Source organism: Caloenas nicobarica, chromosome 4 (assembly GCF_036013445.1).
Source record: "Caloenas nicobarica isolate bCalNic1 chromosome 4, bCalNic1.hap1, whole genome shotgun sequence".
NCBI classification, from domain to species: domain Eukaryota; kingdom Metazoa; phylum Chordata; class Aves; order Columbiformes; family Columbidae; genus Caloenas; species Caloenas nicobarica.
The window spans coordinates 8,406,622-8,431,961 of record NC_088248.1 but is presented as its reverse complement, the minus strand read 5'-3'; the positions used below and the strand labels follow the sequence as shown (position 1 = coordinate 8,431,961).

Here is a 25,340-nt window from a genome sequence, read left to right as displayed (position 1 = left end):
AAACACAACTTAATTTCATATGTTGCTGAGCAACCCATCAAAATCTTAAAATACTCCAAAAATTTATGAAGATCCTGACAGGACATTCGAAGAGAAAATGAATTACTGGATTGTTATTTGCCAATTAACATTAAAATTAATAACCAGCAGTTAAGGTGAACTAATAATCTTCTGTCTTATAAACTTAAAAGCAAGTGAATTCGATGTGAAACATTCCCTATATTTGTAAAGCATTAATGCATATTCTCAGTAGGACATTTCTCAGAACCCTAATTAGGAAAATGCTTAATATATACATACTTAGCAATTTATGTCTGTAGGACCATGTTCATCTTTATGTACTGATTGTAACAGATATCAGAAACATCTTTTTAGTTACCGTTTTTGAGCAAAAGCTGAAAGTTGAGTGGACAGTAGGAATTCGAAATGATTAGAGGGAAGACAAAAATCCGTTGGATGAGATTTAACAGTTTAAGAAGAAAAATTTCTTTTCTGTAGGCTGAACTGTAATCCCAATAGGGAAATACAAAGAGTGCTATGTAGGGTGAATTTATACATTGCAAACCAAATGCTAGCTGCCATTAAAAAAACAGTGTAGAGGTGATAAAAACATGTAGAGTAAGAGAAATAAAATACCATCAAGAAGAGGTATCTCAAATATATACCTTATTTATTCCAAGTAAGAAGAGCATCCCATGAAAAATATCTTTATTCCAAGAATTGTAATTAATGCCATGTGACAAAATGCTGTGCCCAACCTCTTCTGAAATCTCATCTCTTCTTTCACTTTGCTGTTACTGCTGTGGATTCTGTTGTGTCCATCAACATCATTTTGAATGTAAACTGGTTTTACTGTTTTTACCTAATAAGGCCTAATTAAAAGTAAACCAAGGATTCACTGTGTGACCTGGCTGATGCTACTTTGCAGAAGAAATGGATAGAACTGGCTAAAAATTCCTGTGAAAATCTCGTTTCAGTGCTAAACTGGGCCTGCATTCTTTAGAACTGAACATCATAGCAAAGTGAATTCAGTAAATTTTTTAGGAAGCAGCTGTTGTGCTCATTTTGCCCCTATTCCCTCCCCACTCTGGCAATCATTGAGTGTCGACAGTCAGTTTGTCACCTGGAATTACATCTTTCTCCTGAGATCACCCTGCCCCAGCCCACGGGAGCCCTCGCAGGCTCAAAGCAGAGCCCCCCAGGAGTGAGACTGTTCCTCTCCAGTTTAAATGGGGAACAGACTGAAAAGCGTATTTGAGGAATAAACAACATCTGTCTGCTGGCTTAAGAAGGGAACCGTACTAGAGAGAAAGTAGATAATGCATTCAAAAGAAATCAAACCTCCCATCTGTCCCCCTGTGGTGGCACTCCTGCATTTTACTCATCCTCAGTGCTTCATTTTTGTGCCTGGTAAGAGGTCCTTCCCCGTGCAGAAATCCCTGGGGCACAGGGATCTCTGTGTATTTTCTTCTGAGTAAGTCCCCAACAGCTTGTGCTTGTTGGAGACAGCGGGAAATAAAACACTGAGAGGTGTTAACTTGCGGGACCTGTCAAATCCGACATCGCATCTGCGGACGAGGGTGTTAATAAACGCTGTGGAGCCGAGCGGTGCGCGCACGCGGGGTCGCGCACGAGTGTCGAGCCGGGGTTTAGCAAAGTACACGAGGAGTTTAACAACTTCTAAACGAATGAGCGTCCTCGTGCCTGTACCATTCAGCATCTTACCTAGGTTGCCGAATAAATAAAATACACTTATTATTTACCAACTGTCGGCGAATCCCTGAGATCCGAACTTCTCTAGACACCTGCAGGAGTGCTGCCCCGGGAGGACAGAATGAAAAAGGAAGGTTGGTGGTTCTGGGCCTGTAATTGCCATTAAATTTATGGATCTGAGCAGCTCATTACAGCTATATTATAGCTTTTAGCTTCTTTAAGCCTTCTTTATTCTGTCAAATGCTAGCCTTTCCCTGTAACTTAGATTTTGCCTACTTTGTTATCTGCCTATTTTACAGCTTCAGTGGTGGCTGGCTCCATTGGCTAGCTGGATTCTCTGCTAAATCTTTTACTTTATTACTTTTTAGCTTTATTTGCTGAGGATAATTTCAAATTCCTGAAACATACATTTCAATGCTATACATGACAGTTACTCCATGAACGTGATACATTTGATCCTTTAAGTATCTTTAACTTATCCTGCAGCAATAGATAAGCCACTTTTTTGGATTATCTTTTAAATCACTGCAATATTACAGTTATTCTAAAATTTTCTTGAGATAATGTTGGATGCTGAGAATAATTTCAGTAACGACACAGGAATAAGTGCAAATGCCCCTGAAGCGTCCATTGAGGATTGCTTAAGAGCTACACTGTGCTTATGAATCCTTATGGGCTACTTTAGAAATCCTTAGATGGATTATTTAATTCTTAAGAGATTTTGCACCAAACACAAGGCTTAAATTGAAAATTGTGTTTGGTTGTTGGGGTTTTTTTTCTCTTTTTAGTAATTTAGCCACAGTCCAAACTTGCTGAAATAAGTATCTAAGAATTGTTTCCTGACAGAAAAATATCTCAAGCATACAGCCAGGGATCTTCAGCTGCAACAAAAGTCCAATTATTATTTAGTGATGGAAGAGTGAGTTACTGCTCAAGAAATAATAGCTTTCATCAAGAAATATTGTTCCTGCAAGTTCCTGCCCTCCATGTGCTGGATAATCAGGGAGCAGCATCAGGTAACAGCACATTGAGGACAGCAGCAAGACTGGATGATAGGTAATTATTGTTGATTAGCTTGTAACTGACTCTTGGGAAGTCGGATGAGACGCAGGGATGTGTGGATACAGCTGAAAAATTATTTTTCATTCGTCGAAAGAAAACAGTTCTGTTTTTCAGCAGTGTGTGGTTACACGGGCGTCCCTGTAAGCAACCTCTGCTATTCTCTCATGTACCTGGGGTAATGATTGAGTGCAACTGCCCTTCAGCCTGACCATTGCTCCTTGTTTATCTCCACCAAAACCCAGTGGGCCTTCTATAGCCACTGTGTACGACTCTCCATGCAAGTGTAATCCTTTCTACCACCACCAATTACCATCTCCTCTGCCGCAAAGACTACTAGCAGCAATCTAGCCCTGGCATTTGTTTTTCTGCTATGCTTTGTAAGTGGTGCAGGTTCTTCCACCGGCTCGCAAAGCATTGTTTTATTGATTATTTTTGTACTCTGCTCCTCAGGATTGTCTGAATATAGATAATTCCCATCATAAAGAAGGCAGGTCTGGGGAATCAAATTGCATTTCCTGGAGAGGGAATTCAGCTCTGTGAGGAGAGACTGGAAAGTGGTAGCTGTGACAGATTGATTTTTGTCCACACGTATAAATAAGCCTTCCAAGTAGTTGATGCGGCAATTGGCAGAAGTGTTGAGCCTGCCACTTTAGCATGGGAGAATCAGATGGACTTTGCTCTGCTGTGGTGTTAATGTGGTTAAAATCTCCAGATGACAGTGTCCATTGATCCGGAGCCCTGCAGAGATGTCGCTGTTTGGGTATGCTTAATGAGGTCCCTGGAGAAGGAAGGAAATAGTTAAGCCTGGTTTTCTTCTCAGTTTTGTCAATAAAAAGGACAAAGAAATAGTTTCGGGAGCCAGGTGAGTTGTGACCATGAAATCTGCTGACGAGAGGGAAGGACTGAAGAGAGTGGCCCCACATCGAGGGATTTATTGCCAAGGAGAAAAAAAAAGACTGATGCAAGCAGCACAGGATCTGCCCTCACTTGAAAACCACAGAGTGAGCTGTCACTTTAATATACCTCATTTCCCTCCCCAAAATTTATCACATGGGAAAGTAATAACCACCCAGACATGTATTCATATGCTTATGGGTATATAAACCTGCACAAATGATATATTATTTCTTAGGGCCATGTAAAATATTTGCACAATTTTTAAATCACTCTGAGCTGGCCTGGCTTCAGGTTCTGGTCCCAGCTGAAAACTCAAATGATTTGCATTGAAAAGCTTGCTAAAGAGACATCTGGATCAGATACTGTAGAAAGGTCTGAAAAGCAGGTCTTGTGTGCTTGGTTCAGTGATGGGAGGGTTCTTTTAGAGATGGAAGGGGAATTATCTCAAATTTTGCTTTGGGATTTTGATAGGACTGAACCCAAACCTCAAAGTATGCATAAACCTATGCAAAGAAAAGTCTTTTGCCAAAAAGAATGGTGAAAACTGCAGAGATCAGCACAAGTTTTGCTCACACACATGGTACTGAGACATAGAGCACCCCATTATAAAACACTTCACTGCTGCTGACCACCAGGTTTTAGGTGAGCACTACACTGAGAAAAGCATGTTATTCCTCATCTCCCCCTTTTCTTTCCTTTCTCTTAACAATACTGTGGCTTGGACTCCACCCTGAATGGGACTCCATCACCTTCAAGGAGGGCAAAGGAGGACTGAGCTGCCCGACCCAGCTGTTCTGCTTCTTGGTCAGGAGATGGGCAGGAGGAGAAGCTGAGGAGCAGCTGGGCAGCAAGACGGTAGAAGGAAGGTTTTGCTGTTGGGGCTTGTTAAATTCTTGGTGTTCTTGTGCTCTTGCAGAGATGGTAACTATTAGAGTAAGTATGTTTTGGAGGCCTCCAATTCTGTTATTCAGGGCAGTGGATTATATAGAGAGAATATGTAACAAGCATATACAATGGGAATGGTACTTAATGCAGCATTGGTACCGTTCCTGCTCCATTCTCAACCTTATCCTAAGTGTATTTCCAAGCTTTGAGTCAGTCCTGGGATTTTCTGTCACCCTCTAAAGGAACCATATTTGAAACAAAATCCAGCAGAGTGATGCAAACCAGCGTCTTTAATGCCTTTTCAATGGTTTTGCAGAGCAGAGTGAGTAGCTGCTCAGAGCACGGTGCCACATTCTGAACTGTGTAGTGCCAAGCCTGGCTGGAAAGACTCCTGCATTCCCTGGTCTTTGTTTTCCCCACTGGGACTGAGAGCAATTAACTTGTCTTTTCTTTTCTGGTCGGGCGGCTATTTTAGCTGCATTCACCAGTGTGGTTAAACAGCACAGCGTGACCGTGGAGCCGGGGCTGGGGCAGCCAGAGGAGCTGCGGAGCTTCTTGGGGATACACGGGTACCAGAGCTCAAAGCAGAGGAGCCACAGGGGATGCCCATCGCTGGTTGTCACATGTGCCTCTTCAAAGAAAATGAGCATTTTTTCAAGTAACACGTTCCCTCAGCTGGAGAGGTACAATTGCAAGTGGGAACAAAAACGTTAGTCATTTCAAGCTTTCAGGGAGTCTGGGAAGCTAAAAACATTGCTTAGTCTAAAACATTTTTGAAAACTGTGCTCTTAATTGCAGTAGTTTAGTCATTGTGAAGTATATAGTTACCTTATGGCCTTTCAGATGATTGGGCTGAAAAGAATGAGTTGTGTGTTCTTTTTAAAGAATGAGATTAACATAAGTGCTCTTAAAAGACTGTTCTGTTAATTTTTGAAAACGTGCTTTTAAATGTGTTCAGTTACCATAGGGAAAAGGTACTTCATGGGACCAAGGTGCTTTTTCCATAGGTTTTTTTTTGCTCCTACCCATTTTAAGAGAATAAATAATGGTCCCAAATAGTTTTATCAATAGCCTAGGCCTTAGAGGACACAGGTGCACAAGGGAGTTACTGTGCTTTCAGTTATCTGCTAGCAACTGAATTGTGGTAACTGAGCACGTGGTTATCTAAACGCAGTTACAAATGGATAAAATATGGTAGCGCTAACCTCCTTCTCTAATATTACAATTTTACACTAAAATATAGTTTTATGCTAAAATTGCCATAGACAGAATAAGCATTTAAATAGTTGCCATAGTTCATCAGCACCGGGGAAGACTCGGTAACATTTTTATATCTGTGCCCAAAGTTAGTTTCGTTAAAGGAAAATACGTGAAAATTATAGCCAGTGTGTGACTGATTTTTTTTTTCCCCCCAGTGAAATGCAACCCGTATAGAGCAGAAAGGAGTTCAACTTAGATGCACGGTAACATCATGATAGTCCTAAATCCCAAACATACAAAAACTAAGCATTGCAGTCCTCTGCAAGGCTGATTTTGAAATAATGAGATTTTTTCCTTTTTACAGTGAGAGTTTAGGTTTCTGGCTTTGTCTATGGCTGACTCACTGGTTGTATCTTCAGGCTTTTTCTTCATAGAGTTGGGTAGATAGAAGCAACCTCGTAAAATTAACTTCCCACAGAATCAGTTGCCGTTGAATGGGATTAAATACCTGCATTTTTATAGTTTTATCAACCAAGGACATTAGCAAAGGAAAACAGGAGGTTTTTTAAAGAATATTGCCACTGAATTTTCCACCTCACTAGTGTGGTTTTTTTGTACTTGCCCATGTCGCGAGGAGTTAGGCCTTTAAAGCCGCCCCCCACCGTGGATTCTGATCCATACCTGATTTTCATCTGGAGTTCACTGGTGCAAATAAGGGGATCAGCAGGGAGCATTAATACAAACCAGCCACAATTGTTAGAACAACTGCAAAAATTCCATGAGGGAGAAGAATCCACATATTTTCTCTAATGGCAGGGTCAGCTGCTGGGGTCTGGTCCTACGCAAATTCAGGGGTGGGACAGTGATGGGGAGGTAGAGGCAGGGATGCTCTTAAAAGTCAGTCCGTAGGTTCACGTTCTCTGTGGCTTGTGTCCATCTCTGTCAGGCCAAATCCACGCTGGTATTTGCCTAATAAATCAAGAGAAAACAGAGGGGAAGCAAGAGTCTGACCGAGTCTGTAGAAGGCATGTGTTGCTCTTATCTGGTCTTCCAGCTAATTCAGGAAGTTTTCAGCTGTTCGTGCTTCTAGAACAGCACAGCTTTGTATCTCTCTGCACATGACTCTGTATTTTTAGGTCTTGAAAGCATGCTGCCAAAATATCAGACGTGCAGACAATGAAAATGTGATATTAAGAGGTGTAACAGCAACTTTTATGTCTTTAAACTATTTATCTTTAAAGATATGGGTGTGCCTTGGGTAATTAAGATTGAGGGTTTGGGACTTGAAGGTTTAGAGAGTAACTTTAAAAAGTGAAAAGAAAATCTATAGTAGGTCAAAGGACTCTATGAAGAAAATTCCTCCTGCTGGAGCGTGTTTACTCTTAATTCAATAATAGTGTTTTCGCTGATGCAGAGTGAGGTCAGACCTCTTCCTGCTTACATCAAACAGGCCTCTTGGCCAGGGCACTGAACCACAACTCGTGATTTTGCACATCATTTCTTATCCTGACTCAGACACAGATTTTTGACAGGACACTTAAATTTCAGTTTGCCTCATCTCTCTGTCTTTGAAATGGGTCTTACGCTTAGACACCTTACAAGGCTGTCACAAGAGTGAAGGCCATTAAGAGCTGTGAAATACTCACAAATACAATGCTAAGGGCCTTAGAGATGCCAACATGGACAGAAGTCTGAAGGAAGTGAGGTCTGAATGTGAAGAGAACCCAACTTACAAGCAGCTTTGTACTTGGCAGTTCTTCACACAGGGACGCCTGAGCTAAAGCATTTGCTGGCCTGAAGATTGTTGAGCCATTGGTAATTCTGAATCAGCCCAGGCTGGAGGTGGCAGGTCACTCGGCTGTTGGAAAGCAGACAAGACCAAAATTTCGATATGGCAATAGGAAGGTCTCCTCTGTGCAGAGAATGGAGATATCCTTTCCACCATGCGTGGATTCGATGAGAAGACAGAGTCTTCCGGGGAGGTACCTGGATCAGTTCCAGGAGGTAAAACAGGGAAATGCTTTACGAGTGTTTTATAAAAACAGTCTTTCTGCAGGATTGGGTCTCCCTTTCTCCATCACTAACCTTGGCATTGCTTGAAAGCACTTCAGAAATGTTTAAGGGTGAGGAAATAACAGCCTAATTACATTGATTTACTTTGCCATTTCTTTTAAAAATAACAGTTGTGCTAAATTCATCAGCTGTAATTTGAACAAGTGTCTCTCTAGGATTTGAAGGTAATTCACTATTAAGAAGTCTTCTCTTTTAAATGCTTGCAAAATGCCTCATAAATGTTATGTTTAGAGTTAAGAGAGACCAAATCCATAGTCAGTACTGCTCTTTTTCAAACTTTATCGCTTAGATGAATCCCATATTGCTGTGTATCCCTCACTGACCAAGAGACTCATTTATTTAATTTGGAAAACGTAGCTCTCAGTTCTACAAACCTAGCAAAATATTTTTAATAACCAGGTACAGACTTACAAAGCTGGTTCTTCTAGTCAGTTATATGTATGGATATTTCATACAGACTGTCCTTGTGTCACATTGACCTTTTAGGACGTTGGGTACCAGATCCTTTTCTAGGCTGCTTTTCTGTGGGATTAGAGGACATGTCATATTGCACTGACTTAGCCACAGCTCTCATTAACTCCTTGAGATCAAAATAAGAGCCATTAATTCCATGTAGGTCACTGAACAACAGCCAAATGGTATCTTTTAGTCTCTGCCCACATTTCATTTATACTTAATGGCCAGTTTCTAGGTGTATGGTTTCTCAACATACAGTAAAAATACAATGATTTTCCAATCAAAGATAAGCCTTAAGCAACCTTATAGTTTCTACATGTGTTTAAATACAAGAAGATCCAGGATTTTATGGAACTGCTTTTGAATACAATCAAGGCAAACTAAGACAGGAGTCGCATCTGAGATAACATTTAGGTAGTCTGACAACCTTTTAGTGAAACTATATATTAAAATTGTCAGAGGGTTAATTATTCCTCCTCTCTTTTTTTATCCCATCTGTAAAATCCAACTTTTTTTTTTTAATATTGCACCATCCCATGTTGCACATTGCCCAGGGAAGGCAGTACTGCTCCTCCCTTTACTCTGCAAAGCTGGTCAGATGTGGATGAACGTGCACATCATTTGGACAAAAAAAAAAAAGAAAAAAAGCGAAGAGGTGTTTAATTTAAAATAGAAGAAAGGGAGGAACAGCTGCAGTGAAATCTAGCCAGTCCGCAAACACCCAAGAGCAGCTTGGGTGTCAGAAAGCAGAGCAAAGCAATTGCGAATTCTGGTGGGTTGTGCTGCTCCTTTGCTCCGTTCCTGCACACATCCACCCCCTAGAAAGGGGGGCCTGCAGGACCCACACTCACTCTCTGTGATACCCTGTGAACATGTGCCTGTGGACACATAATTGAGTTTGAGGAAACTTAATTAGCCAGGAAGCATATTTTCCACTCATCCTTTGCGTCCGTATGCTGGGAGGTCAGTGTGTGGTGGCCGGTCTCACTGGTCCCCTCCCCACAGTGGGGTGATTGCCGTCTCTGTGGTGCAGGCTCTTGGGGAGGCCACTCTCATGGTTTTAATTCCTCTCCAAGCCTCGAAACTGTCTGGCATGTCTACCCACAAAACAATTTTGGAACAATAGGCTTTAAATAAGCACCCAGGCACCAGTAAAAGTCAGTAGGCTGTTGGTCTCTAGTTCTGGTCAGCACAAGCCAAACCCTAATATCCTTTCCTCATTTGACACCACCTGGATAACCACTTTAACCTGGACATTCCCTTTCTTTTTGGCTCAACTTTAAAAAGAAACTACCCTCACTACAGCAATATCCTGGGAGAACCGGAAAAAATGCACTTTCTTTGTTTTTTTTCAGATTGTGAGGGCAGACTCCCATAAACCTCCTGATTTAACTACTAAAATTTTGTTTGACGGTCTTTTCTTTTTGACACAAAGGTTAGCAATTTCCCAGAGCACTCTGATCCTGCAGGACCTGAAGCCACCACAAAACCTAAGCACAGATTTTAGGTTGGGAGCAGTCCGACGGTTCATTAAATCTTCCATCTTTCGCTCTGGTTTGGCAGTATAATCACCACAGCAACAGCAAAGCAGCAAGCACACTGTGATCTGACTACCTCACCTGTCTGCACAGATAATAGTTTAGGTGTATCTTCTTACAATACAGCTGTATATATAGTGTGTGGTCACTCTACAAATGCATGTTCCCAGAACTCCTGCCCTGTTTGCTAGGTAGGAGTTATCCTCATGTGCTTCCTCCCTGGAAAGGGCCATTTCCCAGCGCTGATCTGCCAACTTTATCTGAAGCCACCTAGTAAAAATTCTGTAGCCAGCTTAGAAAAACCCTTCCCTCGGCTGGTTTGCAAGGCGAGCAGCCCCTTCAATGCTTGCATCCTCCAGAGATGTCTCGCTGTCTTTTTAGTCAGCAAAAACTACTGTTCCTTCTCACATGGCCGAGGCAGGGTTTTGAGGGAGACAGATAGAAATCTCCTGCAAACAGTTTCATTTCTGGCTCCAAAATCCATCAGTTTTGTAAGAAAGCTGTCACCCAGCCCTGTCCCTGCTGCCCCAGCTGCTTGGTGCACGTCAGCGATGGGCTGCTACTCTGGGACCACGTTTCATGAGACTGCAGAAGGTAAGCGTGGTTGGAAAGAAGTTCGCCCTTACCGGGTGGAGAAGAAAAGCTCCGTAACTACTTTCAAAGAACTACAAAACAAACCTGCCAGTCATGTTGCAACATTGCTTTGTTGCAAGCTTACTTTAGGAATTAATCAAAGGGCACAGCAAGCAAATGGCTGAAAGATGTGAGGTGTTCTTTCACATCGAGATGCACCACCTGCTTGATAATCAGGAGTTTCAGAGTTTCTTTACTGATTTGGGGGTAACTGCCCTGTTGGGGACCTCAGAGCTATCTGATGAAGGTGGTTTCAGCTGCGTTTCTTTTCAAGAAACTTGGTTCAGGGAGCTGTTTCTCTTACAGATCCTTCCCCATGCATTTTCCCAGTGTCAGTTCATATTTTACATTTTCTATTGCTTGGCTAAGCACAGAAATATTGGGTTGCTCTTTTACAGTACCTGCTTTCTCCGGGTGTGCTCTGGGACTGCCCTGCTGCTCTGCCCTGCCAGACCGAGGGCTCGCTGTGCATCCTGCGCTGCTGTGCCCCATCATTAGCACCACAACTCGTCCCTCTTCTCTGAGGACCTCAGGTTTTAAATCAGAAGGGCACAGAAAGGCCATTTCACTGTGTTAAGAGACCAGGTCTTCAGCAGCAGAAGGGAAATTTGATATGACCACTGAAATACTCCTGCCAAAGAGAATGGAAAGGTGAACACGGTTTGATTTGTCATGAAGGAAGGTGTAGGAAGCTCTGCATTCTTCACCTGCTGACCTTTAAACGTTTATTTTGAACTCAGAGTGCTTCTGCAAATATTTTGCATGCTAAAATGAAAAAAAAAAAAAGAAAAGAAATAAACCAACCTGCTTCCCTGTTTTCCCACCGCTACGGTACAAGCAGGCTGCAGTCTGAGGGCTGTGACTCCGCACATAAGGTGATCTCGGCTGTTCTCCCAGAGAGCATGTGGCTTTCCCTGAGGACAACCACACGCTCCGCACCTCCCTGTGCTCCCGGCGCACAGACACTTGCTGGGAGTCTATGAGTCTCCATGTAAACAGGTCAGGGCAGAATTTAAGATTTCTTCTCTCCTCTAGCCGGGCCCCAGGCTAGAGACTGGAGCGCGAGCGGTGGGAAGCCAGCCGGCTCGCTGCTGGACCTGCCCAGCGCACCCGCAGCAAGGGGCAGTCCCGCACCTCGGAGGCTGGTTAAACCAGCTGGGCGCCCGTGGTTTCGGGCTGTGTTGAACCGCCTGTGCGCCTGGGTAAGGAGGGCTCTACCAGACCTTAATTTTGTGCCGCACCGCTGGATCTTGCTGTCTGCAGGCTCCCTGCTGCTCTCTGCTGGTGCTGTGAACGCAGGATGGCACGCTTTTAAAAATAAAGATACTCCGCTTTTGACATATAGCTTAGCTAATGTATTTTACATTCACCTTAGCCATAGTCAAGACTGCTGTCCCCCTCAATGCTATCTTTACCTCGTTCTGCAGATACAGTTTGCATGGTATGTTTGGTTAGTTTACGGGTTTTTTTAAGACGCAAACCAGAGCAGAGAATTTCTGCTCTGTGAATATCGCAGCACTAAAATCCTTTAGGAAATGTTGCTATATTCTGTGCTGAACTTATAACATCTGTAACTTATAACTTTTTTTTTTTATGTGTAAGCCCTCTCAGGCTTTTGAGAAACAATTACTTCACTCCCTCCTGGTAAGCAGGGTGGAGGGAACAGAAAGCAGTTGTAGACTTTGGCCACTAACACCTGCTTTGCCTTCCCATCGTCTACCTCCCCAGCCCTCGGTTTCCCTCCTTCTCAATGCTGTGCCTAACCCATGCACGGGATGTGTTTTGGGGCCCTTGTTTGAAAACAAATTTGTGAAGGGAAAGTATTAGTTTTTTTTATTTTACTCATGGATATGTTTCGATCATACTATGAACAGGAAAATATCAATTGGGCATTTGTTAATCTACCAGAGAAGTCACTGCCTGAAGGGAGGAGAGTGTAGGATGTTTTGAGTCTGAATAGATGAGAAGGCTGCATTAGGTGGTGCAGTTTGTTTCTGATCAGGCTCTCTAGTTGCAAAAGGCTGTAATCGTACAGTAATTCACTGGTACCTTATTTCTAAAATCCCTGCTGATGATTCCCACCAGACAGACTGCTTTGGTAAGCAGTTCATTTCACTATCTCACAAAAGCTACAGCAGAGAGCAGGGCGAGGACAAAATGAAGCAGAAGTGATTTACTGAGCAAGCAATGTCATCACTCTGCTGCACATCATGTCTTTGCAGGATAGATAGAAATTTGTTGGTTGGTCTTATCTTGCAGAACAAACAAGGTTAAGTGGCAGAGGCACAAAAAGCAGTCCCAGCTTTCTGGGTCCAAGGCACATTTGCAGATGTGCATTAGATCTTTTCCTGGCTCCGGTGGCGTGTGCTTGTCGGCAAGAGAGTGTTTTGGCATGCGGCACATCTTGTAAACAGCTACCTGCTCGTGGCATGTGTTTAGGTAATTGAATCAGTTACTTCCAGTTTACTGTCCGCCTTATTTATAAAGCCTTCCCTTGTGAATTATATGAAAAATGTAACGGTTTTTACTGAAAAAAAAAAAAAATCAGGTTAGTCTGACTCACACCATGAGCAGTAGCTGGAGTAACAGAACTAGAGGAAGCCACCGTGCTGTGAAATTATAGAAAAGTGTGTGAGCCTGTGTGTGTGCATGTGCACACGCTGCACTCCAAGGAGAGCTCTGGAGCAGCTGGAAAACAGGAAGAGAGGAAGAATTACATTGTTGTAATCTCAAAGACAGCAAAATGAAACTGTGTAATCCCCACAGGGCAACTACTCTTTGGCTGTTACTAGTCCAGATTAAACCCCTAGGTGTCCGTGCTCATCACTTACGGTTAAGTCAGCATTTGCCTGTTGCTTGAACAAGTGCTCTTCTCATCTGAGCTTGTTTTCATGACACAGAATTCTCTTTGGTTTTAAAACTTTAATCATAAATGATATTTTAGAAAAGCAATACAGCTTCCGTACAAGGAAAGGCATATTGCTTGCAGCTATTTGATGTCTTGATTTAAAATTTCCTCTTTTTTCCCCATTTTAATGTCAGCATTGAGGTATTTGCTAATGGGAGAACCAGTGTGTCATTAGATATTCTACCTGATCTTCCTCCACCCAGTTTTGCCACCACTCAAAATAGGGGCAAGCAGCAGCCTGCCCTGGATGGCTTGTGGAGTTCAGTGCCTTGGGAAGTGATCAGATGGCATCTCTGTAAGGATCTCTGTCTTCTTGGGAATGAGAAATGCAACTCCTGAGAAAAAAAAAAAAAAAAAAAAAGGGCATGTGATAAATGCCAAAGAGAAGACACAGAACGAGTTGTACCTCGTTTCAAAACTCCTCCTGCAGGTTTCGGCACTCTCTGCTGAGTTAAAAAGACCAATCCCCAAAAGCCGTGAGACAAGAACACTGGGAGAACGTGTCTGGGAGGGAACAAGCCTCCACAGAGAGGATGCACTAGGGGTTGTGTAGATGCTAAGAATACTGCACTGTCTCTTTGCAGGCAGGGGTGGATGAATGTAGGAGACTGCAGCAGCTCTGCCTTGAGCCTGGGAATATGTGCATTGCTTTGGGCAGTGCTAATGGGAAACCCAGGCTCAGCTAAACTCCTTCAGCAAACCTGTACCACAGCAGGATGGCTTTCTATTTGCGCATAGCACAACAGGACTCATCTGGCAGTAGAGCCCATGAGCAAATACCACAAATAGCAGATTATAACAGTAGCTTCTTACGTGCTCACTGTCGTCTGAATTTCCTGATGGAAGAGTCAAACCTAAGGGCACAGGAGCCAGGATGTAACACTTTTCCCCGCCATGAGCTGGCTGTAGAGCCCCATCTGTGATGCCACTGACAGAGCCCTGAGAGCACCGGGCAGTGTGCTGCTCCCCTCAGCTGCAGGGTGCACCCAGTGGACAGCGGGGAGCAAGTGCATTGCTCCTTAGCAGCAGCCAGGTTTGACTGGGTAATCTGGCAATCTAAGTACTGTGTGCAAAAAAAGAAAAGCTTTGATCAACCGTTTTTATGCTTGACAGGCTTACTTGAAACATGTAGTCTGACCAAGTGAAGTAAGAACTACCATAGACCTCAACTTTTCAGTCTGCCTTGATAATTTTAAAACACTTTATCTAAAGAATACTGGCTTCACAAGACGAGCACAAGTAACTGAGAATCTACAGCTTCAGGTTAACTGTTCCTTCTTCCACATACTTTACGTAAAAGGTGCTTGTATTGCCCACGTGTCTACATATCAGTTTTAGGTGGCTTGGTTTGCTTGCTGCCATGCAATAGTCACGAAAGACGCCAAGGCAGAGCAGGAACCAGATGATTGATTCATGAGTAAGACAAGCACAGAGGAGCTGGGGAGGGATAAGGTGGAGCTGGGGAGGGATAAGGTGGAGCTGGGTAGAGGCACAGGGACATAAGATTTAGTCATAAAGTAAGATACACTCAGCTCCAGAGGAGACTGGGTTTTTCTTTGGTCCATTTTCCTGAAAGCTGCTTGTTTCACCCAGTATTTATCAAAGCTTTTGAAGGGCCAACAAGCTGCAAACAGTAGAAAATGGGCAAGCGTTTTCTTGGGGTAAAACAGTGAGGCAATTCCTTCTGCAGAGCGCCTCGCTGCTGAGAGAGAAGCCTTTGCTCCTTACATCAGCTGGTTGTCTTTTGTTATCTGAACCTATCTCCTCTGTAACTACACTACGTAATACCATTGCAAATCTCTCTCTCTCGATGTTTCTCATTTACAGAACACTGTTACCTTGCATCTGATTTTGATGAGGTGAGGGTGAATTTGCTGTTTACGACTCAATTCAACTAGTTCATTCCTCTGTTAGCAATGACCTGTTAAGAGATGAAGTATGAAGTCAGCATGAGCACCAAAACACCAGCCCTGACTGAGACCACCCCACCAAAATCTGTGTGCCCTACCTGGGTTTCTCTCTGCTCAGAGCTCCTGTGGGTGTAACAAGCACAGGGAGAGACAAGAGAAAACTCTGAGGAAATCAGAAGAGGGAATTGATCCTGATTATGTTGATGACAGCTCTTTATCAACGAATTTCTTGTAGTCTTCTAGCCATCAGTATCGGAAGTCTACATGTTGTTTACAGCTGAAGTAGATGTCTCCCACTGCTCCTGAAAACTGAAGGATCATTCCTGTAGTAATGAAATAAAAAACATTGACGTTACCATTCCAGGCTTTTACCAGGGGATATGGCTCCAGTCCAGATTACGAATCTGAGTTCAGAATAACCTCCTAGAAGCCAGCAGAGTTGTTCCAACTTTAAGGCTGTCTCGAAGTTGTTATTATTTTGGCACATTTATGGCTTTTTTTCTCACAATGATTTGAAGTGATGGCTTGTAGATTTAAAGTGTCCACTCAACTTTCTTCATTTTCTCTTTTTGTTTTAAAGTATATTCGGTGCTGTTCGAACTGGTGCTTATATGCTGTACATTTTGATGACCAAAGGCCTGAAGCAGTCAGTGTGTGACCAGAGTTTTTACATTGGACCTGTCAGCAAATTCTGGGCATATGCATTTGTGCTAAGCAAAGCACCTGAACTAGGTGAGTACCCTCTCTCCCTTTCTCTCCCTATGCATATTTAGAGCAAAAATGTCTGTGCAGGAAGCACGAGAAGGGTCTCAGTGCAGTTGAAACCTCATTTTAACCTTAGAAAAACTGAGAAAACAAAACCAGCCGCAAACTCTCCATGTTTTAGTCTCTAGAGATTAAGTCCAGCTTGGCTGAAGTTAGAGCCGTGTGCAGTTGAATAAGACCATTCCCAGCCCAAGAATACACTCTAGTGATTATACATAGCAGGGCAGTCAAGAGGAAAGAGCAATCTGGTCCACACCTCTTAGCTACTCATAGGCAAATACGAGTAGTGTAATTGACAGTCGCTCACCCCACGGGTACAGAAGTGAAGGGTGGGCTACAGCAGCTGGGCCAGCAAGAAGCTTTGAGTCAGGTTCTGCCTGCATTCTGCAGCATTCCTCCTTAAATACACGTGTAGGCGTACAATTATGAACAGTAACGTGCTTCCTCCCTAAACATTGAAAGCTGTGGCTGTCTGCTTCCTCTAAATAGAAACCAATTTCCCATAATATCCCTAGCTTTTCCAGTCCTGATTCTTATAAATGCCTGTCTCTCCAGCAATTTTTTTGGTAAGTATACTTAGGATATACATTCCAAAGCCAACTTAATAGCCAGTCTGCATGCGTTCTCATCCCATGGTTTATTAGTGTAAGAAAGGGTTGTTTTAATGGGAAGGAGGAAGCAGTGATTTAACAGCCCTCCAGCTTTCATTTTGGAGAATGTCCTTACTAAACCTCAAAGGGCTGCAGCACTCACTGTGTTTGGGTGTACAGCAAAAATAAGTCTTTACCTTTCAGTGGAGAATTTGATTCAGCAAATTACAGGACAGCAATTCATCACCATAAAAACCAGAAAGAGACAGACATCAGTTGCCTTGCTTTGTCAGGATCCCTTGGTTTCCTGCTGCTTAAATTACTGCAAACCCACAGAAATTCAGTTGTTAAATCTGGAAAACATCAACTAGAACTGCGCAGCAACCATAAATTCAACATATGATTACTTATGAAAATGTGAGTCAACATCTCGCAGCTAATGAAGTAAACATTAGTGTTATGGCTTACTACAGACCTTGGGCAGACAGTGCAGTTTTAGTTCTGCTCATCACTAATATTCATGATTTGGATTTCCTGGGGTACATATACATGGAAATAAGTCCCCAGATTCAAATATCGAGGTTCTTTTTGGAAACAGAAACACTGTGTCTGTAACAGTAGAAAACAAGTAGCATACATATATGCATATATCTAATTTAGATGCTGAGTGCAATCATAAGAAGCAGAAGGAAGGAAAAAATAAGAAAGAGGAATTAAATTTACTTCTCTACAATAGCAACATGAATTTGCAGGAATGGATGTGCATTTCAACGTAAACAAAATTTCTTCCTAGAAGCCTTTTTTTCTAGCAATTACAAACCTTTCAGTATTGCCATAGCTTTATGCATAGTAGCTTAAAAGGCTCTGCTGAGTTTAACTAGGTTCAGTTTGCAGCAGACGTTTGAATTGGATGACACTGTGCTGCTTCCTCTTTGGGTTTTCTGCTCTCTGTCGAGCTGCATTTCTCTTCTAGTCCCAGAATATAACGGGCAGTCTCACAGTCAGAAATGATACACGTACATCCACCTACCTCACCTCAGGCTTTAATGGATTATGTTTACAGCAAAGGGCTACCGAGTAAACCCATGGAGTTTTCAGGTTATCCACACAGGAAAATGTGGGTACGTTGGTTTTCCAAAGGTTGCATAGAGATTAGGAGCCAAGCTGGCTCTCAGGTCAGACAGGCTCGCAAATGTAGAGTGGTTTTTCATGTTCCAAAACAGTGTATAGTGCAGCAGCAGCAAAGGGAAGAGAGCACCGCAATAATTATGGAATTGTTCAATATGTTTCTCATTCCCCCCCCCCCCATATTTTTTCCTTTTTGTTTTGTTACAGGTGATACAATATTCATTATTCTTAGGAAACAGAAGCTCATCTTCTTACACTGGTACCACCACATTACTGTGTTACTTTACTCGTGGTATTCCTACAAGGACATGGTGGCTGGCGGTGGCTGGTTCATGACCATGAACTACGGAGTACACGCCGTTATGTACTCTTACTATGCCTTGCGGGCTGCTGGCTTCAGAGTCTCACGCAAGTTTGCCATGTTCATCACCTTGTCGCAGATCACTCAGATGTTGATCGGTTGCGTGATCAATTACCTGGTCTTCTCCTGGATGCAGCAGGGCCAGTGCCATTCCCACGTGCAGAACATCATCTGGTCCTCTCTCATGTACCTCAGCTACTTTGTGCTCTTCTGCCATTTTTTCTTTGAGGCCTATATCGGCAAAACCAGAAAAGAAAGGAAGGTTGACTAGTGGTAGAAACGAGACAGAAGCCATAGCTCAGGGTCATCAAGAAAAACAAAATTATAAGAAAAGAAAATGGCACAAGGAAAAACATATATGTATGGTGCAGCTAAAACTTGGCAGCTTAGGGAAAGTTAGCTTGGTTTAACCCAGTAAGTTTATGATCCTATCATGGTGAGGACTCACTGAATTCTACTCTATCTCAAAGGACTGCTGATGAAAGACAACTTCCTTCTTGTACCTGTCTGCTCTAGAAAAGAAAGGAGAAAAGAAAGAAGAGAAAAAAGAAAAGAAAGAAAAAGAGAAGAAGGAGAAGAGAAGATAAAAGGAATAATGTTGAGGGTGATAAAAAGTACATTAAATAAGCAGTGTGTTTCCCCAGGGTGGAGGAAAGCCTTCTATTTAAACAACAACAACAAAGTTTCTAAATCCTTTCTCATAATTTTCCGTGTTAAAATTGAACAAAACAAAGCAAAGAGGTGACAAAAAACAATCTATGATAACCATAAGATTGCAAAATTAAATGATTTTCCATAGAAGGTTCATACCTTTAGCCAAAATGAAACCCAAAAGGATGTTTCCTGCATGGAAAGCAGCTGAACTCCACACTGTGGTCATGAATGGAAAAGAGAAGAGCTGATTTCTCTGCTGTGTGCTCTGCCGGGGGAGCAGATTTGGGACGCAGTCACCTCCCTCAGAAGGCAGGAAGGAGCAGGACTTTTACAAGAGCTTAATGTGAAAAGATGCACTGTTGCAATACATATCTCAGAGAGTGCATTTTCCAAGTGCATTTTTCAGTTAAAGGCAAGGAATTTCTGCAGCAGGATAAGTCATCAGTCAATATTTGCTAAATTACCAGGGGCTAATAGCAGAGAGATGTTCAGGAAGGAGAGGGAGACAACTCCCCTCACGTGATTTTTAGGAAATTATCTGTTAATTTAACCCACAGCGAGACCGAATTAAATGGGGGAAATCGGAAGAAATCCTGGTTAGTGAGAAGAGAGTGATGTATCTGACCACTGTTTTCAGAACAGAGCCCTGTGGTACAATATGGATTCTGTATTTTTGTGCACCCAGGGATACCCGCCTGGGTGGGAAGAGGTGGCAGGACTGCACCACATTGGGTAACACTGTGCTTCTGCATCTGCCCCCGGGCAGTGCAAAGATGTTCAAAGTGCCCTCCTCTGGTCATGTGGAGATACTACTACAAAACATACTTGGAATAGGTTTTTTCTTGGGATTTGTGTAGGAAAAAAAAGTAGTCTAAAAGGAGTAATTTTGCTGCAACAGCTTAACTCTAAAGTCCAGAGAGATTTATCCTTCATTAAATATCTCTCTCTCTCTCTCTGCAGAATCTGTACTGTAACATCAGACTGACCACTTAGGAAGACACTCTTTCTTCTCTGAAGTCAGCTACAGATATAAGGAGAAATGTATTTCACTCTGAACCTTAGAGAGTTAGTTGAGAACAGCCATATTCTTTCAAAGACAAGTAGATCGCATTATCTGTGCTATTCCAGTCCTTACGAAGCCAAATAAAATGTGTAAGAGTTCCTAGTATTTCAAAGACGCAAGTATGTAAACTTGATGTTAAATGTGTTAATGTAGTATTCTAAATTGTATCAGTTAGATAGTTTAACTAAACAATTAGAAGAACTAGATCAACAAAATAGGGACTGCTGTTCTGCATAGGATATACACACACCTATAACTACACCCATATACACATTCTGTGAATTGTCAACAAGAAAAAAAAAAGCCCAGTGGCAGAGAATCATGTTTCCTGGCTAATGCAAAAGATTGTCATTAACTTTCTTGCTTTAATTTGAGATTGTACAGTACAAAGGATTCTTTTTTTAATTATGATTTTTAGCTTTAATTGTGCTGTCATTCATGAAACAGAGCTGCTTTAGTATCCTGTTAAGAGATGACAAGGGCTTTTGGTGTCTCATTATATACAAAAGAAAAACAAATAAAGTTACATTCCATGTTATGTGAATGGTCTTACAAATCAAAAAGCCTTTGCAGGCTAAAATCATAATTATAACAAGCAGAAAATGAGTTTACATCTGTGTTATTTAAGTTATGGATGCACTGACATTTTATGGTACACAACAAATAGCAAAATGTGATATGCAGTGATGAAGCTATGATATTCATTAATAGGACTACTGTATACGTGGTAATGTTAGACAAAACCAATTAAATGTGTAAACCATTTTCTTATACAGCTTGGGAGCAGATAATTGTAATGCTGAATAAGCCTTTTTCCTCATGCATAATTTTGCCCTGGCTAAGAAGCAGGTTCAGAAAACCATTTAAGAATGGAAAAGGCAAAATTAGAGTCGACTGTGATTAGATGAAAGCTTCGGTAGAAGCCACCATCGTGCCATTTAGACCCTCAGTCCTGTGTGTCTTAGGTCTCTCAAATAAAGCAAGAGGGGGTGGACATGGTCCGGTGTCTGGAGCTGAAGCTGGAGCAGAAATCTCGGACCCTGTGAAGTCAGTGGAGGCTTTGCTATGCGTAGGACAGCGTCAGTGTGCCGGCCTTTTGTCTGAGCAGAGGGGCAGGAACCCCACACATCTCCTGCTAATTTGGGTCTTATAGCTAACAACTTAAAAGCCCCATAAACTTCATCGATAAGAAGTGACAATACAGCAGGACAAGGACTTGCAGCCTAGGTTATAACACAGGCAGAAATCAGGGTGGGTTGCAAACACCCTTTTGTGTTCCATACACTGTTTTGCTTAGTTACAGAAGAGAAAAAAAACCCCACGGCCATGCATGCTGGATCGCAACGCTGGCAATGCTGACACTGACTTCAGCAGAGCAAGAATTCCACCCACTCTGACCCGATCCTCCCAAAGCCCTCACGGGTGCCCCTGCCCCATTCCCAGTGCCCGGTCCCCACCGTGCCCACCGCCCCACCAGCAAGGGACACCGTCCTGGCCGCCCGGAGGTGGCTCCAGGGCAGGAGCCTGCCTGAGCAGTGCGGGGGTACCCGGGGCGTGCAGGGGCAACCAGCACCCAATGCATCGGGCGTCCTGGCGGGTGACTAGGCTGCAGGCAAGCGTATGTGTAGGGAAGGGGAAGCAAGATCAGGCACGTAAGGGCCGGTGGTGAATTAGGGTACATCTGTCATCACCCTGGGAATTGGCTGTCACGCTGCCATTTGCTTCAGGAGATGACACATCACACATGCGTTTACACAGGTCCTATAGCCCTCTCCTACTGTACCACTGGGCTTTTCCTCTGAGGTTTTCCACAGGAGTCAAAGGTGGTAACTGACATTAAAGAAATAGAGGATAAGACCAAAACCAACATATGCACTGTTTTTCTTTTTTTTCCCTGAAAAAACTCATGCATGATAGTTAGACATCACATTTAACCCACTCACATATATTTAAACACTGAGCCAGTCAACCCTAACATAATGACACCTCAACAATATTCCAGCTGTTCCAACCTATGAGCCACAAGATGTAAACACAGCTGATTGGATTCTATGTATTTCCCCTGGTTTCAGTCTTGGGGTCACACTTTCAAATTTTTCTATCCAGTATCAACCCGCTTTTTTTCCCCAATTATTTTAAATAAAGCTGTAATTTTGTTGCATTCTCACACACCATGGGGAACTCAAACTTCACTTAATTTACCAAGCATTATAGGACCTGTAAGAACCACCGCAGATGCTGGAAATGCTGTTACGGGATTCACTATTAAAGTCAGGAAAGTTACACTGGTGATAAGGTCAGTCTGCTAGGGTCAAAGTCTGCGTTTTGTGTTTTGATACATTAATCCAATGTAGTGAAATAAAACCAGAAAGGTTGGTGTGGATTTATGCTTAGGCAGCTGTGAGCAGAATTTGTTCTTCCTGAACACTACTATTGTGTAGTGAATGCTCTGAGGAAAATATTTTCAACTAGTTAGTGCAACAAAAAAAAATGTGGGTAATTCTGCAGCCTCTTTAAATTGTGCCTGTGATGAGAAGGAAACCCCTCATGCTTACAGGCCTTCTGTAACTCAGAGTCACAAATGGTTTATGTCTGGGCTCACTGATAACACCCAACTAAGAGCAGCTGGCTCCAAAAGAGACCTCTCACCAGAATCTCACTGCAGACGGATACAAGCTTTTACTTACCAGATAAGGGCCAAAGCATGCCAAAGGAATCACTCGAAAGAGCCAAGCTGGGGAGGAGGAATAAAGTAGTGAGCGTAAGTTGCAGGAGAGACAAGGAGGGACAAAGAGAAAGTATTTCCAAGCTGAACGCTCCCTCCTTGCCAAGGTGCGGCAAGACAAAGCGGGAGAAGCGGGGGCTGCCTAGTGCTGGGCGCCCCGGACAGGGTGGCCGGTGGAACAAGGCTCTTTGAGTGCAAACCTGGGTCTGGGGATTTGTTCAGGGGAACATCCATGGTGTAACAACTTGTGAACTCCAAGGCCTGGGTGTATTTCATTTTTTTCTCCTGAAAAGAAAAACCTGTTTTAGTTGAGAGCAATGGTACCTCAGGGATGAGTATTCAGATGGTTTTCAGGCAACAAAGAACAGAAGGCAACAATTACTGTGCCCATGAAACAGCAGCCTTTGTAGACAGTGCCAGATATAACATGTTAGTGCAGTAATATCTCTAGTAGTTGTAGTCTGTCCTGTACTGCAGAACCAATAACAGATGTATAACTTGTTTATATACAAATCATAAATACAAACACACTTTAGGTAATAAAAATGGCTTTGATCAAGGAAGACATCACAGCAAGTTGCAGACCATACTGGGTAAGTTCAGGACTTGGACCAATGTCTTCTAAAGTGAGATTGTTGGTGAGATGTCCTGTGGCTTGGGTGAGCTTTGCTCCAGCCCGCTGCAGCCCCGTTGCAGAGGGCGATGCGAGCCCTAAATCCCCTCGTGTTTGCTTAGTGGTGACATGAACCACTCGGGGCATCACTCAGGCCCTGACGTGGACCTTTAGTCATATTTTCCAGCCTAGCGTCAATGAGTCCTCTGAAAGGGAAGAATTACAACTCAGAATTGTCAGTGGGTTTCTACTGTTTTATTTCAGTACATTTTCCATTCCGTTTGTTTTATTAAAAGCAAACTAAAGGACAAGTCCCTGATCCTGCTGTCATAAACGCCTTGTTGTTGTCAGTGCTGCTGTACATGGGCACAGAAACCTTTTCCTTGCAGGGGTAAAGGCAGGATCAGTGCCTTGCTACAAACTTATTTTCTAGCAGAGCAAACACCACAGGGTAGGATTTGATTTCTTAAATTAAACCAACTGCACCAACACAAATAAGATCAGATCTGCACAAGAACTTGACAGTTAAGGAGAACCAGGGCCCTCCCTGGTACATCATAAAGCTCAATAAAATTCTGCATGAAGTGGAGTTAGAATGTATTTCCCAATGGGTATAAAATAATACTCCCCTGAAACAGTGACCTTCCTGAGAAGTCTCACTTCTGTCCAGTCCTACACAGCTTCAAGCAGGCCTGTCTGCTGAAAAAACATAGCTCTGATTGACTTATTTGCTTTCTCAAAAGAGCCACTACATGCTTTAGGCTTTTTGGAGCCTTAAAGTTCAAGCTAGATTTATATTCAGAAAAAAACAACCTTAAATATGTGTACAATAACTAGGAGAGAATAGTATGAGAAATATCTTTATTTTACCATTTTCAAATGGCTATTTCACTACATAAAAGGAAGTTTTTATTTTTATTTTTTTGGAGTATATTGATATTCCAAATAAAATTTTAACTTTTGGTTCAAAATAAAATCTGTGTCTGTGTTTCGTTAATCTGTAACGTCCATTTCATTCTCTATACTGTCACCAAGTCCAGCTATTGCAAAAGAGAAGCAGTTCTCCAGCTATGAGGCTACAACATGGCCACTCTGTCTTTCACTTCCCAGCAAATCTCTACCAAGTTCATATTTTCGTGTACTACACAGAAGCATTATATGGGTTTTGCTTTGCGTGTATGTGTGCGCATGCATCTTCATGATATGAGTGCATATCATACAGATAAACAGTGCTTGAATGTCCTGTTTCTACGTGCTTACACTACGGAAATCTTAATCTCTGCAGCTCTGGTAAGAACCAAAATCCCTGTCCATCGTGATACCTTCTGAACAGGGGACCATGCAAGCACAGCAGCACTCACCAGCGAGCCCGGCCAGCACTGTCCTGCTGCTCCCATTGGCACTGCAAGAGTCGTTCAGGGCTAGTTTTGCACTTAAAATTTTGTAGTTAAACCAAAGAAGTCTATAAAGGAAAAGAGCAGCTTTGCTGTCCCCTATACACAAATCAATAAGGTGACTGGCATCTCTTGCAGGACTAACCAAAGACCGAGGCGTGACCCAAAGTGTAAATGTTTGGGCTGCAGCATATCCCTGCTGAAACCCCACCGCTCGCCCTGGAAGGGTTCCCAGCCCCACAACTGGTTTCTGAGCAAACATGATATGAGCTGGAGGTGGAGGGAGAAGGGTAAAGCAGAGCGGGAAGCCCACGATGGACATGCAGGAGGCTGTGAGAGACCTTGGTGACCAGAGGATTAGTCTGGGGACCAGCCCAAGGAGCAGCCTGGAAGCAGTGCAGCGAAAGGAAGGAATTGGCTCTACAGACTGGGAAGGGTTGCCTACCGTCTTCAGTATTATCACAGGGGGTGCGAGAGAGCAAATGTTGAAAAGCGGAGTGGGGTTTCTAAGGCAGGAGCAGCTCTGCTGTTGGGGAGAACTCTAGCAATAACTGGGGAGAAAAAAACAGGCTGTGAGCAGTACAGGATTGTTTCAGGTTTACGGCAGAAACTACGTTTCCTTGGCTCCACTACCCACCTCTCTGTGCTTCTGACAGCTACCTGTGACTCAGACTGAATTACAGCTATGTTTGAGGTAGGAGTGGAGACGAACCATATAAATCTTGCTTTTGTTAAGATTCTCTGAAAAGCAAAGGAGTACAGCTTTAGTGGA

At 42.9% G+C, this 25,340-nt stretch overlaps 1 protein-coding gene and 2 long non-coding RNA genes across 3 annotated transcripts in view; 1 reads left to right on the top strand and 2 right to left on the bottom strand.

Annotated features, from left to right (window-relative positions):
* Positions 1 to 24,014, top strand: part of ELOVL6 (ELOVL fatty acid elongase 6) — a 79,803-nt gene extending 55,789 nt beyond the window's left edge. The window contains exons 3-4 of the mRNA XM_065633239.1: positions 15,856 to 16,007; positions 17,966 to 24,014. Of these exons, the coding sequence (XP_065489311.1) occupies positions 15,856 to 16,007; positions 17,966 to 18,390 (577 nt within the window). The 3' untranslated portion in view covers positions 18,391 to 24,014. The remainder of the gene's footprint in view (positions 1 to 15,855; positions 16,008 to 17,965) is intronic.
* Positions 682 to 18,346, bottom strand: LOC135987908 (uncharacterized). The gene is made up of 8 exons (XR_010606091.1): positions 18,235 to 18,346; positions 15,374 to 15,598; positions 15,204 to 15,286; positions 13,550 to 13,700; positions 13,021 to 13,145; positions 10,859 to 11,088; positions 7,491 to 7,615; positions 682 to 6,726 (listed from the first exon to the last, which is right to left on the bottom strand). It is a non-coding gene; the product is annotated as an uncharacterized LOC135987908 (long non-coding RNA).
* Positions 22,528 to 25,322, bottom strand: LOC135987910 (uncharacterized). Its single transcript, XR_010606093.1, has 4 exons — positions 25,206 to 25,322; positions 25,014 to 25,119; positions 22,762 to 22,846; positions 22,528 to 22,570 (listed from the first exon to the last, which is right to left on the bottom strand). It is a non-coding gene; the product is annotated as an uncharacterized LOC135987910 (long non-coding RNA).
* Positions 25,323 to 25,340: the final 18 nt, after the last annotated feature.